General features: G+C 48.6%; 1 protein-coding gene across 4 annotated transcripts in view; it reads left to right on the plus strand.

Moving 5' to 3' along the window:
- The window catches only part of dnajb2 (DnaJ heat shock protein family (Hsp40) member B2), a 99363-nt gene that overhangs the window by 25824 nt on the left and 55615 nt on the right, over positions 1-17924 (plus strand). For all 4 annotated transcript variants that reach the window (XM_043694299.2, XM_043694300.2, XM_087989354.1 and 1 more), the window contains exons 3-6: positions 106-215; positions 4685-4738; positions 7661-7777; positions 9582-9674. In XM_043694299.2, the coding sequence (XP_043550234.2) occupies positions 106-215; positions 4685-4738; positions 7661-7777; positions 9582-9674 (374 nt within the window). The remainder of the gene's footprint in view (positions 1-105; positions 216-4684; positions 4739-7660; positions 7778-9581; positions 9675-17924) is intronic.

Genomic DNA, 17924 nt, shown 5'->3' on the forward strand with positions numbered 1-17924 from the left:
TACATCCAGATGACATGGCCTTAGCTGAATCGTGTGTGTTACAGGAATGGTGACCCTGCAGAAATTAAAATTTTCTTTTTTCCATCTCTCCTCACATTGTTATAGTTACCGAAAATTGGCACTGCGATGGCACCCGGACAAGAATCCAGATAATAAGGAATATGCAGAACAGAAATTTAAGGAAATTGCAGAGGCATATGAAGTACTATCAGACAGTAAGTGCCCATACCAAATTATTTGTTATGAAGATTAATTTCCTAAGGACTGTTCGGTATAAGAAAGGGGAGATTCATGAGCATGTATTTGTGTTGCCGTTGTGTGTATGTTTGCTGAGCTGAAGTGTTAGTTTGTGAACATACCCACAACAACTGCAGCCAGCACCCGAGCTACAAATCCTTTGTGTCTCATCATCCGTTTGTTACTGTGAGCTCTGGCGGGTTGTGAGAAATACCCTTTCATTAGTACAAACAGAAATTGCTAGAAAAGCTCAGCAGGTCTGGCAGCATCAGTGGAGAGAAAGCAGAGTTAACACTTTGAGTCCAGTGACCCTTCTTCAGAGCTGAAGTTAACATTAACTCTGCTTTCTCTCCACAGATGCTGCCAGACCTACAGAATTTTTCCAACAGTTTCTGATTATGTTTCCGGTTTCCAGTGGTCCTTTGTTCTTTGGCTTTTGTTTCACCCAAATTACATTTATGTAGCTTCCCGTTAGTCCTGTACTATCTCTCTCAAGTGATGACAAAGCACTTTCTTGACAATGGAGTTTCCTGCTAGGCCATTTCAGAAGTCTCGTGCTAGTTTTTTATTACGAATTTTATTTAATTAAATAGAACTTGATTCCCTGAAGCTGCTTTGATGAGGTTAGAACTCATCTGAATTTAACAATCGAGTTGTATTACCACTGTGCTGCCATTTCCAATGTGATGGAACCCTTGTTTAGCCGAAATGTCTTATACCAGATTTCTTTACAAGGATCTGATAGTGAATCGATATTCAACATACTTTTCTGCTCTTTTATTTCCAGTGCTTTCCCTTGTTAATTTTCATGGAATTTCTTAATTACAATATATATCAATGAAGAGACTCAGTGTGGTTCATACTGGAGCACCATATTACACGACAGTCCATCCAACTCCTTCTCACACTGTCACTGTTATCCCTCACCTGCACTACATGTTATTGACTGTATCTCTGTTTGATGTTAATCCAGCTCCCTCACACTGACACAGAGTAACTCTTCGCACTGTGCCCTGTGCTATTGACTGTATCTTTGATATTAATCCAGCTCCCTGACACTGTCATTGAGTTAACCTCCCACTCTCCCAGTGCCCTGTGTAACTAACTGTATCTCTACTGATGTTAATGTAGCTCCCTTGCACTGTCACTGAGTAACCCCTCAACTCCCCCGTGCCTGTGTTATGGACCGCATTTCTGTTGATGTTAATCCAGTTCCTTCATGCTGTCATGCTGTTAAACATATCAAAACAGTTCCTTCAGATATTTAAGAGGGAAGAGTGAACAAAACAAGTATTGGTCTTATAAAATGAGTCTGAGGAATTAATAATGGAGGATAAAGTGATAGCAGTCAAATTGAACAGATATTTTGTGTCGGTCTTCACGAGAGAGGATCCAAGTAGCACCCTGGAAAGAGCTATAAGTCAGGCATTGAAAGGGCTGGAGGAACTCAAATTACAATTACCAGGGAAGTAGTGCTGAGTAAATTGCTGGAACTAGAAGTTGACAAGTCCCCTAGTTCTGATGGATTTCATCCTAGGATCTCAAAAGAACTGTGTTCAATTCTGGTCTCCCAGCTATAGGAAAGATGTTGTGAAACTTGAAAGGGTTCAGAAAAGATTTACAAGGATGTTGCCAGGGTTGGAGGGTTTGAGCTACAGGGAGAGGCTGAATAGGCTGGGGCTGTTTTCCCTGGAGCTGAGAGGTGATCTCATAGCGGTATATAAAATCATCAGGGGCATGAATAGGGAAAATAGTTAAACTTTTTTCCCCTGCAGTGAGGGAGTCCAAAACAAGAGGTCATAGATTTAAGGTGAAAGGGGAAAGATTTAAAAGGGGGCAAAGTTTTTATGCAGAGGATGGTGCGTGTCTGGAATGAGCTGCCAGAGGAAATAATGGAGGTTGGTACAATTCCAACATTTAAAAGGAATCTGAATGGGTATATGACTAGGAAGGGTGTGGAAGGATATGGGCCAAGTGCTGGCAATTGGGACTAGATTAATTTAGGTTATCTGGTTGGCATGGATGAGTTGGACTGAAGGGTCTGTTTCCGTGCTGTACATCTCTATGACTCTGAGTAGCTAGTCAGATGGTTAATACTTCATTTTAAATTTTTCAAAAATCATTAGATTCGGTTACGGTTCCTTTAGATTGGAAAATAGCTATTGTAACTGCTTATTCAAAAGGGAGGGAGGCAGAAAGCAGGAAATTCTGTGTCATTTAGTTTAACATTTGTCTTCGGGGAATGTTAGAACCTATTATGAAAGATGTGATAACAGGGCATTTGATAAGTTTGAGGTAATCGGGTGGAACCAACATGATTTTATTAAAGGAAAATCAGGTTTAGCTAATTTTTTGAGTTCTTGAAAGGGTAACTTGTGTTATAGATAAAGTGGAACCTGTGGCTGTACTGCTCTATTCAGAAGGCATTTGATACGATGCCACATCAAAGGTTATTGAGGAAAATAAAAAACTCATGGTGTAGACAGTCGTGTATTGTCTTGGGTAGAAGCTTGGCTGGCTAACTGGACAAAGTTAAAAATCCCACAACACCAGGGTATAGTCCAACAGGTTTATTTGGAAGTACTAGCTTTCAGAGCACTGCATCTCCTTCAGGTAGTTGTGGAGCAGGACCACAAGACACAGAATTTTTAGCAAAAGATCACAGTTTCATGCAACTGAAATGATATATTGAACAAACCTGGATAGTGGTTAAGTCTTTCTTTTTTTAGAATGGGTTGCAGGTTTTAGTTCATTAACATGTAAAAACCAGAACTTCTGTTAAGTCACCTTCTCAAGATAATGTAAGGTTTTATAACAAGAGGTGAGACCTCAGCTCAGACAATGCATTAAAGGTGTGAGGTTGAAGTCTGTCTGTACCCCAATCTTGAGTTAAACTGGTTCTATTTCCAAAGTGAAATTTACGAAATATTACAGGTATTGAGTGCCGGCAAGTGATGTGCTACAGAGACCTCAACTCATAATTTATATAAATGATTTGGATTAAGGAGCTGAAGGTGTGGTAGTCGAATTTGCTGATGACACGAAGGTAGATAGCAAAGTGAGTTGTGAAGAGCCTACAAAGAGATAAAGATAGGTTAATTGACTGGGCAAAGATCTGGTAAATAGTGTATAATGTGGGAAAATGTGAAATTGTCCATTTGGCAGGAAGAATAAAAAATAGCACATTGTCTTAAATAATGAGAGGTTGCAAAGATCTGAGTGTCCTAGTGCATAACATACAAGGTTAGAATTGCTTTAGAAACTCATCAGGTCCAGCAACATGTGTGGAGACAAAGCAGAGTTAGTGTTTTGAGGCCAGAGAACATCTTCAAGAACATCTCTACAGAAGAGTAACTGGATTCGAAACAATAACACTATTTTTCTTTCCACAGCTGCTGCCAGACCTGCTGAGCTTCTCCAGCAATTTCTGTTTTTCTTTCATATTTCCAGCTATCACAGTTTTTTGTTTTATTTTAGCATCTTATAATGTTGGTTGCTGGTACTGACAATATTTTACTGGTAGATTTGTTACAGCCAATCCTGCTTATTGTAGATTAATGTAAGTTTTGGAAGGATGCCCATATACCAGCGGAAGATGGACTTGCTCTTGATAATCAGTAAACATCTGTTCTGTAGTAATTATTGGATAATTACATAATAGCTACTTGCATCTAAGATATATGATAGCCTCTTGAGACATCAGACTTAACTAAGAGTAAGTACACATCACTACTTCAGATACGTGCTGTTAACACAAACTGAACATTCTGCCAACTTGTAATGTGAGTTACACGCACATCCCTCTGGACTCTGGTTAGCTCCTTACAGGAACAGTCCTTTTTATCCTAATGACGGGAGCACATATCATGATGTTACTTCACCCTTCTTTGTATGCTTACAGCTGCGTACAACAATTACCACTGCATCTCTGTTTCTCCCAACCCATCCCTTCCCTAGACCACAATATCGACATGTTCTTTTTGATAAAAAGGCAATCTGAGAATTCGGAGCAACACAGAGATCCAATATCAAGAACGTTGTGATATTGTAGATTTTGAAGGCGTTTTGATGTCAGCAAACTATCCCCAAAATAAAGTTGCTTGCTCATTCAAAGCAGTGCACAGCATGGAAGAGGGGGGTGGTAATGTATTGCCTGTTTCTATGTCCCCACTCTCCTGTTTGATCCATTTTACCCAGTTCTGGGAATGTAGAACTTGCTGCCAAGTGAATTAATTGAGGTGAACAATACAATAGATGCATTTAAGAGGAATCTGGATGTACCATGATGGAGGGAGGGAAGATGAGAAAGTCATGATGTGAGATTAAGTGGACAGTGGTGTGGCATAGGAACAGTCTGGGCTATTTCAGGCTGAATAGCCTGTTTCTGCGCCACAAAATATTAATGTGATATATGCACCACTTAACTTTCTTCACCTTTTGTTTGTAGAAAGCAAACGAGAAGTTTATGACAGGTATGGAAAGGATGGATTAGTTGGATCCGGTAAGAGCATATTACTTGTTTCAAATTATTCATTTCCCTTTTACTATCCACCACCAAGCAGCAGTGCAGTTATTTTAATCTACCTGCATGCAGTGACATGAGACTGGGTTAGGTGGGACTTGAATCTTGGACTTTCTGTCCCGGGGGGGCAGGGTCTTCCACTTATAACACGACCTGGGTCTCTGGATTGTTAGTCCAGCGACAATGCGACTGTGTTACAGCTTCCCCTTTCCCAAGAACTATGTATTGTGAGGGATAATAGAAGCTTTTAAGCTCAAAACCAATAGATTTTAATTCCGACTTGAGGGGTTTAAGATTAGTATTTGCCAGAAGTAGTAGGTGAGGGCACTAAATGAATATTTTGTGTCAGTATTCACCAAACAGAAGGAATCAGGAGAGGATGACCTCACAGAAGGAAGTGTCAAATTTTTAAGCCAAGTTGCAATTTAGAAAGAAGAGGCGTTGTGCATCTTAAAACATATTAGTATAGAAACACAGAAAATAGGCGCAGGAGTAGGCTATTTGGCCCTTCGGGCCTGCACCACCATTCAATACAATCTCAGTATCGTATTCCCGCTTTCTCTCCATAACTCCTTGATCCCTTTAGTCGCAAGGGCCACATCCAGCTCCCTCTTGAATAGATCTAGTGAACTGGCTCCAGCAGCTTCTTATGGGAGAGAATTCCACAGGTTCCCAACTCTGAGTGAAGAAATTCTTCCTGATTTCAGTCCTGAATGGCTCACCCTTATTCTTAGGCTGTGACCCCCTTGTTCTGGATATTCCCAATATTGGGAACATCTAGCCAGTCCAGTCCCATCAGGATTTTATATGTCTTTATGAGATTCCCCCTCATTCTTCTAAATTCCAGTGAATACAAGTGCAGTCCATCCTGTCTTTTCTCATACGCCATTCCGCAAATCATTGGTGAACCATCGCTGCCTTCCCACAATAGCAAGAATGTCCTTCCTTGGGATAGGTGATGAAAACTGCACACAGTACTCAAGATCTGGCCTCAACCAAGAGCCTGTATAACTGCAACAAGACATCCTTAATCCAATTCTCAAATCCTCTCTCTATGAAGGAGAGCATGCCATTAGCATTAAGGTAGATAAGTCACCGGGTCCTGATGGGATCTATCCCAGAATATTGAGGGAGACGAGAACAAATTGCTGGAGCATTGGCAAACATCTTAGCATCCTCTTTGGCCACAGGTGAGGTCCTAGAGGACTGGGGAACAGCCAATACTGTCCTATTGTTTAAGAAGGGTAACAGGAATAATCCAGGAAACTTCAGGCCTGTAGCCTCGGTAGTGGTAGGGAAATTATTGGAAAACATTCTCAGGGATAAGATCCATACACATTCAGAAGCAAATTGACTTAGTAACAATAGACAGCACGGTTTTGTGCAGGGGAGGTCGTGTCTCACTAACTTGATCAAGTTTTTTGAGGAGGTGACAAAGATGATTGAGGAAAAAGTGGTTGATGTTATTGACATGGACTTCAGTAAAGCCTTTGACAAGGTCCCTTATGGCAGACTGGTACATAAGGGGAAGTCACATGGTATCAGGGTGAGCTGGCAAGATGGATACAGAACTGGCTTAATCACAGGAGACAGAGGGATGCTTTTTGGAATGGAGGGTTGTGATTAGTGGTGTTCCTCAGGGATCAGTGCTGGGACCTCTGCTATTCCTGATCTACAAAAATGATTTGCAAGAAAACATAGCTGATCTAATTAGTAAGTTTGTGGACGATACCAAGATTGGTGGAGTTGTAGATAGTGAGGAGGATTGTCAGAGGATACGGCAGAATATAGATCAGTTGGAGGCATGGGCAGAAAAATGGCAGATGGAGTTTAATCCGGGCAAATATGAGGTGATGCATTTTGAAAGATCAAGTACAGATGGAAATTATACAGTAAATGGCAGAACCCTGAGGAGTATTGATATGCAGAGGGATCTGGGTGTGCAGGCCCACAGATCACTGAAGAGGGCAGCGCAGGTAGATAAGGAGATCAAAAAGGTCTATGGCATGCTGACCTTCATTGGAAGGGGCATTGAGTATAAGGATAGACTAGTTATGCTGCAGTTTCATAGAACTTTAGTGAGGCCACACTTGGAATATTGTGTACAGTTCTGGTCACTACACAACCAGAAGGATGTGGATGCTTTGGGGAGGGTACACAAAAGGTTTACCAGGATGTTGCCTGGCATGGGGAGATTTTAGCGATGAAGAAAGCTTGGATAGACTGGGTTTGTTTTCACTGGAACATAGGAGATTGAGGGGCCGACCTGTTAGAAGTTTAAAAGATTGAGAGTGTCAAGGATCGAGTGAAAAGTATGAGGGTTTTCCCAGGGTGGAGGGGTCAATTACTAGGGATCACAGGTTCAAGGTGCGGGAGGGGGGATGTTTAAAGGAGATGTGCGTGGCAAGTTTTTCACACAAAAGGTGGTGACTGCCTGGAACACGCTGCCAGAGGAGGGGGTGGAAGCAGACACAGTAGCAGCATTCAAGAAACACCTGGACAAATACATGAGTAGGAGGGGAATAGAGGGATACGGATTCTGTAAGTGAAGACAGTTTTAGTATGGAAGGGCAAAATGTGTCAGCGCAGGCTCGGAGGGCCGAAGTGTGCTGTTGTGTTCTTGTTCTATTTGATAGGGTAGAATTTAATTAATTTGCCCAGGGAGTCCAAACCAAAAGGGTTCCAGTATCAGCATTCTCTCATGATCTAAACAATGTTCCGTAAAAGTCTGATGTGACCCTTTTGCTTATGAGCTTTAACTTTCGAGAAATGGACACTGCTTTTTGGTTTGTTTTTATTAAGTAGCTTTATTAGCTTGCTCGCTACATTTAGTACACGTGTGTTTTAACATACATATTGCAGTTTTTGACTTGAATATTTTAATGTTTTTATTTCTAACAGGTGGCAGAGGTCCCACGATGAATACAGAGTTCCCAGGCTTTATGTTTTCATTCCGAAGCCCTGATGAAGTATTCAGGGAATTCTTCGGTGGGCGAGATCCTTTTGCAGAGCTGTTTGGTGAGGATGCACTGCTTTTGTCTTCCTGCTTTGCCTTATTCCTCAACACGTACACCTCAAAGTTCACTGTGTGATTTGTCAGCCAACCCCCACAGGATCCCAAGCGACCCCCACTGTGGGATGTAACACAGCAGATTGGGTAGAAGTTGTTCCCATTTGTAAAAGTAACCAGAACGAGAGGGCACGGATTTAAGCGTGCAAACAAATCAAGGGTGATGTGAGAAATCCTTTTTCGCTAGCGAGTAGTTAGGGCCTGGAATGCACTGCCTGAAAACGTGGAGAGGGCAGGTTCAACTGAGGCATCCATGAGGGGGCATTGGATGGTTATTTGGATCATTATGATGTGCAGGCCTACAGGGAAAAGACATGAGACTGGCACTGGGTAAGACGACCTGACTAGTTAATAGAACTGGTGCAGATACAATGGGCCATTGTAGCCCACTGTATTGATTCTGAGGATCTGACATTCTATAACTAGTCCAAGGACGAACTTCAGTTCAATCACAACTCTGCTACTTCTCGACCATTCGTCTGCTCTAGTCTCCCTGCTATAGGAACGATGTTGTTAAACTTGAAGGGACTCAAAACAGATTTACAAGGATGTTGCTGGGTTGGAGGATTGAGCCAAAGGGAGAGGCTGGATAGGCTGGGGCGTTCTTTCTAAGGTGTGTTGAAGGCTGAGAGGTGACAGTATAGAGGGTTACAAAATCATGAGAAACATGGATAGGGTGAATAGCCTAGGTCTTTTCCTTGGGATGGGCTAGTCCACAACTAGAAGGCATAGGTTTAGGGTGAGAGGGGAAAAATTTAAAAAGAACCTGAGGGGCAACTTTTTCACACAGAGGGTGGTACATGAATGCAATAAGCTGCCAGAAGGAGTGGTGGAGGCTGGTACAATCACAACATTTAAAAGGCATCTGGATGGGTATATGATAGGAAGGGTTTAGAGGGATATGGTCCAAATGCTGGCAAATGGGTCTGGATTAATTTAGGATATCTGGTTAGCGCAGACGAGTTGGACTGAAGGGTCTGTTTCCGTGCTGTATGACCATATGACCTCCTGTGCTTGCTGGCCCATGTTTGAGATGTTGCCAAACCAGGAAACAGTTTTAAAGTTCTCATCCTCATGCTTAAGTCCCTTCGTGGCCTTGTTCATACCCCTTTCCTACTGTAACTGCCCACAGTCCTCCAAAACCTCTGTGCTCCTTGTGTTATAGAGCCACGAGAGAGGATTTTCAGACCATCAAGATTACATTGACCTATCTCTGACTAATCCCACGTTCAACCCACTGGCCATCATTTTAAAGGTTCTGTGGTTTCCTGCCTCAATTACTCTCCTAGGCAGTGCATTCCAGACTCCCATCACTCTGTGGGTGAACACGGTTTCCTCAAATCCCCTTTAAGCCTCCTACCGTTCACCTTAGAATTAAGCCCTGTTATTACTGACCCTTCAACGAAGGCGAGCAGCTGTTTCCTATGCACCCTGAACGTGCCCTTCATAATCTTTCCACCTCTGTCAGGCCCTCTATCGGGTTTCTGTGCACCAAAGGCAACAATCCTAACCCAGCATGTTCATCGCTGAAATGTTCCATCCCAGGCAACCTCCTGGTGAATCTCCTTTGCACCCCCTTCATTGCAATCATATCCTTCCCATAGGGTAGTGACCAGTACTGTCATTAGGCTGAGAGATATCAGTGAGTATTCACATCAGTGCAAATGCCTCTTTATTTGTAAGGATCATTTATTGGTATCATATTAAAAAAATTGATAACTGATTATTTTCTCCCTATTATTCCATGTGCAGAAGACTTTGGTCCATTTTCCGAAGTGGGAGGGATCGACCACAGTAGAAGACTACCTGGATCGTTCTTTTCATTCTCTATTCCCACGGGATCAGGTATGTTAGAAGCCGGGATAGCGGGATATCTTGTGCGGTAAACCATAAGGTGGAATCTAATGCCTCCTAGGGACAGGTGGGGAGAGAATGTGGCCGGTGTTCCTGGTGTCTGCCTGTCCCTGTCGCTATTTCCCCTGTGGCCAGGAGAGGTGTTTGTGTAATTGTATAGGGAATCACTGTGGGCGCTGGTGTAGGGAATCACTGTGGGCGATAGTGTAGGGAATCTCTGTGGGCGATAGTGTAGGGAATCTCTGTGGGCGATAGTGTAGGGAATCTCTGTGGGCGCTGGTGTAGGGAATCACTGTGGGCGCTGGTGTAGGGAATCACTGTGGGCACTGGTGTAGTGAATCACTGTGGGCGCTGGCGTAGGGAATCACTGTGGGCGCTGGTGTAGGGAATCACTGTGGGTGCTGGTGTAGGGAATCACTGTGGGTGCTGGTGTAGGGAATCACTGTGGGCGCTGGTGTAGTGAATCACTGTGGGCGATAGTGTAGGGAATCACTGTGGGTGCTGGTGTAGGGAATCACTGTGGGTGCTGGTGTAGGGAATCAGTGTGGGTGCTGGTGTAGGGAATCACTGTGGGCGATAGTGTAGGGAATCACTGTGGGTGCTGGTGTAGGGAATCACTGTGGGTGCTGGTGTAGGGAATCAGTGTGGGTGCTGGTGTAGGGAATCACTGTGGGTGCTGGTGTAGGGAATCACTGTGGGTGCTGGTGTAGGGAATCACTGTGGGTGCTGGTGTAGGGAATCACTGTGGGTGCTGGTGTAGGGAATCACTGTGGGTGCTGGTGTAGGGAATCACTGTGGGCGCTGGTGTAGGGAATCACTGTGGGCGCTGGTGTAGGGAATCACTGTGGGTGCTGGTGTAGGGAATCACTGTGGGTGCTGGTGTAGGGAATCACTGTGGGTGCTGGTGTAGGGAATCACTGTGGGTGCTGGTGTAGGGAATCTCTGTGGGCGCTGGTGTAGGGAATCACTGTGGGCGCTGGTGTAGGGAATCACTGTGGGCGCTGGTGTAGGGAATCACTGTGGGTGCTGGTGTAGGGAATCAGTGTGGGTGCTGGTGTAGGGAATCACTGTGGGCGCTGGTGTAGGGAATCTCTGTGGGCGATAGTGTAGGGAATCACTGTGGGCGCTGGTGTAGGGAATCTCTGTGGGCGCTGGTGTAGTGAATCACTGTGGGCGCTGGTGTAGTGAATCACTGTGGGCGCTGGTGTAGGGAATCACTGTGGGCGCTGGTGTAGGGAATCACTGTGGGCGCTGGTGTAGGGAATCTCTGTGGGCGATAGTGTAGGGAATCACTGTGGGCGCAGTGTGGGAATCACAGTACTGAATCACTGTGGGTGCTGGTGTAGTGAATCACTGTGGGTGCTGGTGTCATGAATCACTGTGAGCGCTGGTGTAGGGAATCACTGTGGGCGCTGGTGTAGGGAATCTCTGTGGGCGCTGGTGTAGGGAATCATTGGGCGTTGGTGTACAGAATCACTGAGGGTGCTGGTGTAGGGAATCAGTGGGCTCTGGTGTAGGGAATCACTGGGAGCTGGTGTAGGGAATCACTGTGGGCGCTGGTGTAGTGAATCATTGGGCGTTGGTGTACAGAATCACTGAGGGTGCTGGTGTAGGGAATCAGTGGGCTCTGGTGTAGGGAATCACTGGGAGCTGGTGTAGGGAATCACTGTGGGCGCTGGTGTAGGGAATCAGTGTGGGCGCTGATGTAGTGAATCATTGGGCGTTGGTGTACAGAATCACTGAGGGTGCTGGTGTAGGGAATCAGTGGGCTCTGGTGTAGGGAATCACTGGGCGCTGGTGTAGGGAATCACTGTGGGCGCTGGTGTAGTGAATCATTGGGCGTTGGTGTAGGGAATCACTGTGGGCGCTGGTGTAGTGAATCACTGTGGGCGCTGATGTAGTGAATCATTGGGCGTTGGTGTACAGAATCACTGTGGGTGCTGGTGTAGGGAATCACTGTGGGCTCTGGTGTAGGGAATCACTGGGAGCTGGTGTAGGGAATCACTGTGGGCGCTGGTGTAGGGAATCAGTGTGGGCGCTGGTGTAGGGAATCACTGGGAGCTGGTGTAGGGAATCACTGGGAGCTGGTGTAGGGAATCACTGTGGGCGCTGGCGTAGGGAATCAGTGTGGGTGCTGGTGTAGGGAATCACTGGGAGCTGGTGTAGGGAATCACTGGGAGCTGGTGTAGGGAATCACTGGGAGCTGGTGTAGGGAATCACTGTGGGTGCTGGTGTCGTGAATCACTGTGGGCGCTGGTGTAGTGAATCACTGTGGGTGCTGGTGTAGGGAATCACTGTGAGCGCTGGTGTAGGGAATCACTGTGGGTGCTGGTGTAGGGAATCTCTGTGGGCGATAGTGTAGGGAATCACTGTGGGCGCTGGTGTAGGGAATCTCTGTGAGCGCTGGTGTAGGGAATCACTGTGGGCGCTGGTGTAGGGAATCACTGTGGGCGTTGGTGTAGGGAATCTCTGTGGGCGCTGGTGTAGGGAATCACTGTGGGCGATAGTGTAGGGAATCTCTGTGGGCGATAGTGTAAGGAACCTCTGTGGGCGCTGGCGTAGGGAATCTCTGTGGGCGTTGGTGTAGGGAATCACTGTGGGCGCTGGTGTAGGGAATCACTGTGGGTGCTGGTGTAGGGAATCTCTGTGGGCGATAGTGTAGGGAATCTCTGTGGGCGATAGTGTAGGGAATCACTGTGGGTGCTGGTGTAGGGAATCTCTGTGGGCGATAGTGTAGGGAATCTCTGTGGGCGATAGTGTAGGGAATCTCTGTGGGCGATAGTGTAGGGAATCTCTGTGGGCGATAGTGTAGGGAATCACTGTGGGCGCTGGTGTAGGGAATCTCTGTGGGCGATAGTGTAGGGAATCTCTGTGGGCGATAGTGTAGGGAATCACTGTGGGCGCTGGTGTAGGGAATCACTGTGAGCGCTGGTGTAGGGAATCTCTGTGAGCGCTGGTGTAGGGAATCACTGTGGGCGATAGTGTAGGGAATCACTGTGAGCGCTGGCGTAGGGAATCTCTGTGAGCGCTGGTGTCGGGAATCACTGTGGGCGCTGGTGTAGGGAATCTCTGTGGGCGATAGTGTAGGGAATCTCTGTGGGCGATAGTGTAGGGAATCTCTGTGGGCGCTGGTGTAGGGAATCTCTGTGGGCGATAGTGTAGGGAATCTCTGTGGGCGATAGTGTAGGGAATCACTGTGGGTGCTGGTGTAAGGAACCTCTGTGGGCGCTGGTGTAGGGAATCACTGTGGGTGCTGGTGTAGGGAATCACTGTGGGCGCTGGTGTAGGGAATCTCTGTGGGTGCTGGTGTAAGGAACCTCTGTGGGCGCTGGCGTAGGGAATCACTGTGAGCGCTGGTGTAGGGAATCACTGTGAGCGCTGGTGTAGTGAATAACTCTGGGCGCTGGTGTAGGGAATCTCTGTGGGCGCTGGCGTAGGGAATCACTGTGGGTGCTGGTGTAGTGAATCACTGTGGGTGCTGGTGTAGGGAATCACTGTGGGTGCTGGTGTAGGGAATCAGTGTGGGCGCTGGTGTAGGGAATCACTGTGGGCGCTGGTGTAGGGAATCACTGTGGGTGCTGGTGTAGGGAATCACTGTGGGTGCTGGTGTAGGGAATCAGTGTGGGCGCTGGTGTAGGAAATCAGTGTGAGCGCTGGTGTAGTGAATAACTCTGGGCGCTGGTGTAGGGAATCACTGTGGGCGCTGGTGTAGTGAATCACTCTGGGCGCTGGTGTAGGGAATCAGTGTGGGCGCTGGTGTAGTGAATCACTCTGGGCGCTGGTGTAGGGAATCACTGTGAGCGCTGGTGTAGTGAATAACTCTGGGCGCTGGTGTAGGGAATCTCTGTGGGCGCTGGTGTAGGGAATCACTGCGGGTGCTGGTGTAGGGAATCACTGTGAGCGCTGGTGTAGGGAATCACTCTGGGCGCTGGTGTAGGGAATCTCTGTGGGCGCTGGTGTAGGGAATCACTCTGGGCGCTGGTGTAGGGAATCACTCTGGGCGCTGGTGTAGGGAATCACTGTGAGCGCTGGTGTAGTGAATCACTGTGAGCGCTGGTGTAGTGAATCACTCTGGGCGCTGGCGTAGGGAATCTCTGTGGGCGCTGGCGTAGGGAATCACTGCGGGTGCTGGTGTAGGGAATCACTGTGAGCGCTGGTGTAGGGAATCACTCTGGGCGCTGGTGTAGGGAATCACTCTGGGCGCTGGTGTAGGGAATCACTGTGAGCGCTGGTGTAGTGAATCACTGTGAGCGCTGGTGTAGGGAATCACTGTGAGCGCTGGTGTAGGGAATCACTGTGGGCGCTGGTGTAGTGAATCACTCTGGGCGCTGGTGTAGGGAATCTCTGTGGGCGCTGGCGTAGGGAATCACTGCGGGCGCTGGTGTAGGGAATCACTGTGGGCGCTGGTGTAGTGAATCACTAGGTGCTGGTGTAGTGAATCTCTGTGGGCGCCGGCGTAGGAAATCATTGCGGGCGCTGGTGGAGGGAATCGCTGTGAGCGCTGGTGTAGGGAATCTCTGTGGGCGCTGGCATAGGGAATCACTGTGGGTGTTGGTGTAGTGAATCACTGTGGGCGCTGGTGTAGTGAATCACTAGGTGCTGGTGTAGTGAATCTCTGTGGGCGCTGGCATAGGGAATCACTGTGGGTGTTGGTGTAGTGAATCACTGTGGGCGTTGGTGTAGGGAATCACTGTGGGCGTTGGTGTAGGGAATCACTGTGGGCGCTGGTGTAGGGAATCTCTGTGGGCGCTGGTGTAGGGAATCACTATGGGCGCTGGTGTAGGGAATCACTATGGGCGCTGGTGTAGGGAATCACTGTGAGCGCTGGTGTAGGGAATCACTGTGGGTGCTGGTGTAGGAAATCACTGTGGGCGCTGGTGTAGGGAATCACTGTGGGCGCTGGTGTAGGGAATCACTGTGGGTGCTGGTGTAGGAAATCACTGTGGGCGCTGGTGTAGGGAATCACTGTGGGCGCTGGTGTAGTGAATCACTCTGGGCGCTGGTGTAGGGAATCACTGTGGGCGCTGGTGTAGGGAATCACTGTGGGTGCTGGTGTAGGAAATCACTGTGGGCGCTGGTGTAGTGAATCACTCTGGGCGCTGGTGGAGGGAATCTCTGCGGGTGCTGGTGTAGGGAATCACTGCGGGCGCTGGTGTAGGGAATCACTGTGAGCGCTGGTGTAGGGAATCACTGTGGGCGCTGGTGTAGTGAAACACTGTGGGCGCTGGTGTAATGAATCACTAGGCGCTGGTGTAGGGAATCACTGTGGGCGCTGGTGTAGGGAATCACTGTGGGCGCTGGTGTAGGGAATCACTGTGGGCGCTGGTGTAGGGAATCACTGTGGGCGCTGGTGTAGGGAATCACTGTGGGTGCTGGTGTAGTGAATCACTGTGAGCGCTGGTGGAGGGGATCAGTGTGGGTGCTGGTGTAGGGAATCACTGTGAGCGCTGGTGTAGGGAATCACTGTGGGTGCTGGTGTAGGGAATCAGTGTGGGCGCTGGTGTAGGGAATCACTGTGGGCGCTGGTGTAGTGAATCACTGTGGGCGCTGGTGTAGGGAATCACTGTGGGCGCTGGTGTAGGGAATCACTGTGGGCGCTGGTGTAGTGAATCACTGTGGGCGCTGGTGTAGGGAATCACTGTGGGCGCTGGTGTAGGGAATCACTGTGGGCGCTGGTGTAGGGAATCACTGTGGGCGCTGGTGTAGTGAATCACTGTGGGCGCTGGTGTAGGGAATCACTGTGGGCGCTGGTGTAGGGAATCAGTGTGGGCGCTGGTGTAGGGAATCACTGTGGGCGCTGGTGTAGTGAATCACTGTGAGCGCTGGTGTAGGGAATCACTGTGGGTGCTGGTGTAGTGAATCACTGGGAGCTGGTGTAGGGAATCACTGTGGGCGTTGGTGCAGGGAATCGCTGTGGGTACTGGTGTAGGGAATCACTGTGAGCGCTGGTGTAGTGAATCACTGTGAGCGCTGGTGTAGGGAATCACTGTGGGTGCTGGTGTAGTGAATCACTGGGAGCTGGTGTAGGGAATCACTGTGGGCGCTGGTGTAGGGAATCACTGTGGACACTGGTGTAATGAATCACTGTGGGCGCTGGTGTAGGGAATCACTGTGGACGCTGGTGCAGGGAATCGCTGTGGGTACTGGTGTAGGGAATCACTGGGCACTGGTGTTGTGCATCACTGTGGGCGCTGGTGTAGTGAATCATTGTGGGCGCTGGTGTAGGGAATCACTGTGGGCGCTGGTGTAGGGAATCACTGTGGGTGCTGGTGTAGTGAATCACTGTGGGCGCTGGTGTAGGGAATCAGTGTGGGCGCTGGTGTAGTGAATCACTGGGAGCTGGTTTAGGGAATCACTGTGGGCGCTGGTGTAGTGAATCACTGTGGGCCTGGTGTAGGGAATCAGTGTGGACGCTGGTGTAGGGAATCACTGGGCGCTGGTGTAGTGAATCACTGGGCGTTGGTGTAATGAATCACTGGGCGCTGGTGTAATGAATCACTGGGCGCTGGTTTAGGGAATCACTGTGGGCGCTGGTGTAGGGAATCATTGTGTTCGCTGGTGTAGGGAATCTCAGTGGGTTCTGGTGTAGTGAATCACTCTAGGCGCTGGTGTAGTGAATCACTGGGAGCTGGTATAGGGAATCACTGTGGGCGCTGGTGTAGGGAATCACTGTGGGCCTGGTGTAGGGAATCAGTGTGGACACTGGTGTAATGAATCACTGTGGGCGCTGGTGTACTGAATCACTGGGCGTTGGCACAGGGAATCACTGTGGACGCTGGTGCAGGGAATCGCTGTGGGCACTGGTGTAGGGAATCACTGGGCACTGGTGTTGTGCATCACTGTGGGCGCTGGTGTAGTGAATCATTGTGGGTGCTGGTGTAGAGAATCACTGGGCTCTGGTGTAGGGAATCACTGTGGGTGCTGGTGTAGAGAATCACTGTGGGCGCTGGTAAAGGGAATCAGTGTGGGTGCTGGTGTAGGGAATCAGTGTGGGTGCTCGTGTAGGGAATATCTGTGGGTACTGGTGTAGTGAATCATTGTGGGAGCTGGTGTAGTGAATCAGTGTGGGCGCTGGTGTAGGGATTCACTGTGGGTGCTGGTGTAGTGAATCACTGTGAGTGCTGGTGTAGTGAATCACTGTGGGCGCTGGTGTAGTGAATCACTGGGAGCTGGTGTAGGGAATCACTGTGGGCCTGGTGTAGGGAATCAGTGTGGACACTGGTGTAATGAATCACTGTGGGCGCTGGTGTACTGAATCACTGGGCGTTGGCGCAGGGAATCACTGTGGACGCTGGTGCAGGGAATCGCTGTGGGCACTGGTGTAGGTAATCACTGGGCACTGGTGTTGTGCATCACTGTGGGCGCTGGTGTAGTGAATCATTGTGGGTGCTGGTGTAGAGAATCACTGCGGGCGCTGGTATAGGGAATCAGTGTGCGTGCTGGTATAGGGAATCAGTCTGGGTGCTGGTGTAGGGAATCAGTGTGGGTGCTCGTGTAGGGAATATCTGTGGGTACTGGTGTAGTGAATCACTGTGGGCGCTGGTGTAGTGAATCACTGGGAGCTGGTGTAGGGAATCACTCTGGGTGCTGGTGTAGGGAATCACTCTGGGTGCTCGTGTAGGGAATATCTGTGGGTACTGGTGTAGTGAATCACTGTGGGCGCTGGTGTAGGGAATCACTGGGAGCTGGTGTAGGGAATCACTGTGGGTGCTGGTGTAGTGAATCACTGGGAGCTGGTATAGGGAATCACTGTGGGCGCTGGTGTAGTGAATCACTGGGAGCTGGTATAGGGAATCACTGTGGGCGCTGGTGTAGGGAATCACTGTGGGCTCTGGTGTAGGGAATCACTGTGAGCGCTGGTATGGGGAATTATTGTGGGCGCTGGTGTAGGGAATCACTGTGGGCGCGGGTGTAGGGAATCCGTGTGAACGCTGGTTTAGGGAATCACTGTGGGCGCTGGTGTAGGGAATCACTGTGGGCGCTGGTGTAGGGAATCACTGTGAGCGTTGGTTTGGGGAATTAGTGTGGGCGCTGGTGTAGGGAATCACTGTGAGCGCTGGTGTAGGGATTCACTGTGGGTGCTTGTGTACTGAATCACTGTGGGTGCTGGTGTAGTGAATCACTGTGGGTGCTGGTGTCATGAATCACTGTGAGCGCTGGTGTAGGGAATCAGTCTGGGCGCTGGTGTAGTGAATCACTGTGGGTGCTGGTGTAGGGATTCACTGTGGGTGCTTGTGTACT

The sequence above is a fragment of the Chiloscyllium plagiosum genome, unplaced genomic scaffold (genome assembly GCF_037043375.1).
Source record: "Chiloscyllium plagiosum isolate Xiang-an unplaced genomic scaffold, Cpla_swu_hap1 HiC_scaffold_7, whole genome shotgun sequence".
NCBI lineage: Eukaryota > Metazoa > Chordata > Chondrichthyes > Orectolobiformes > Hemiscylliidae > Chiloscyllium > Chiloscyllium plagiosum.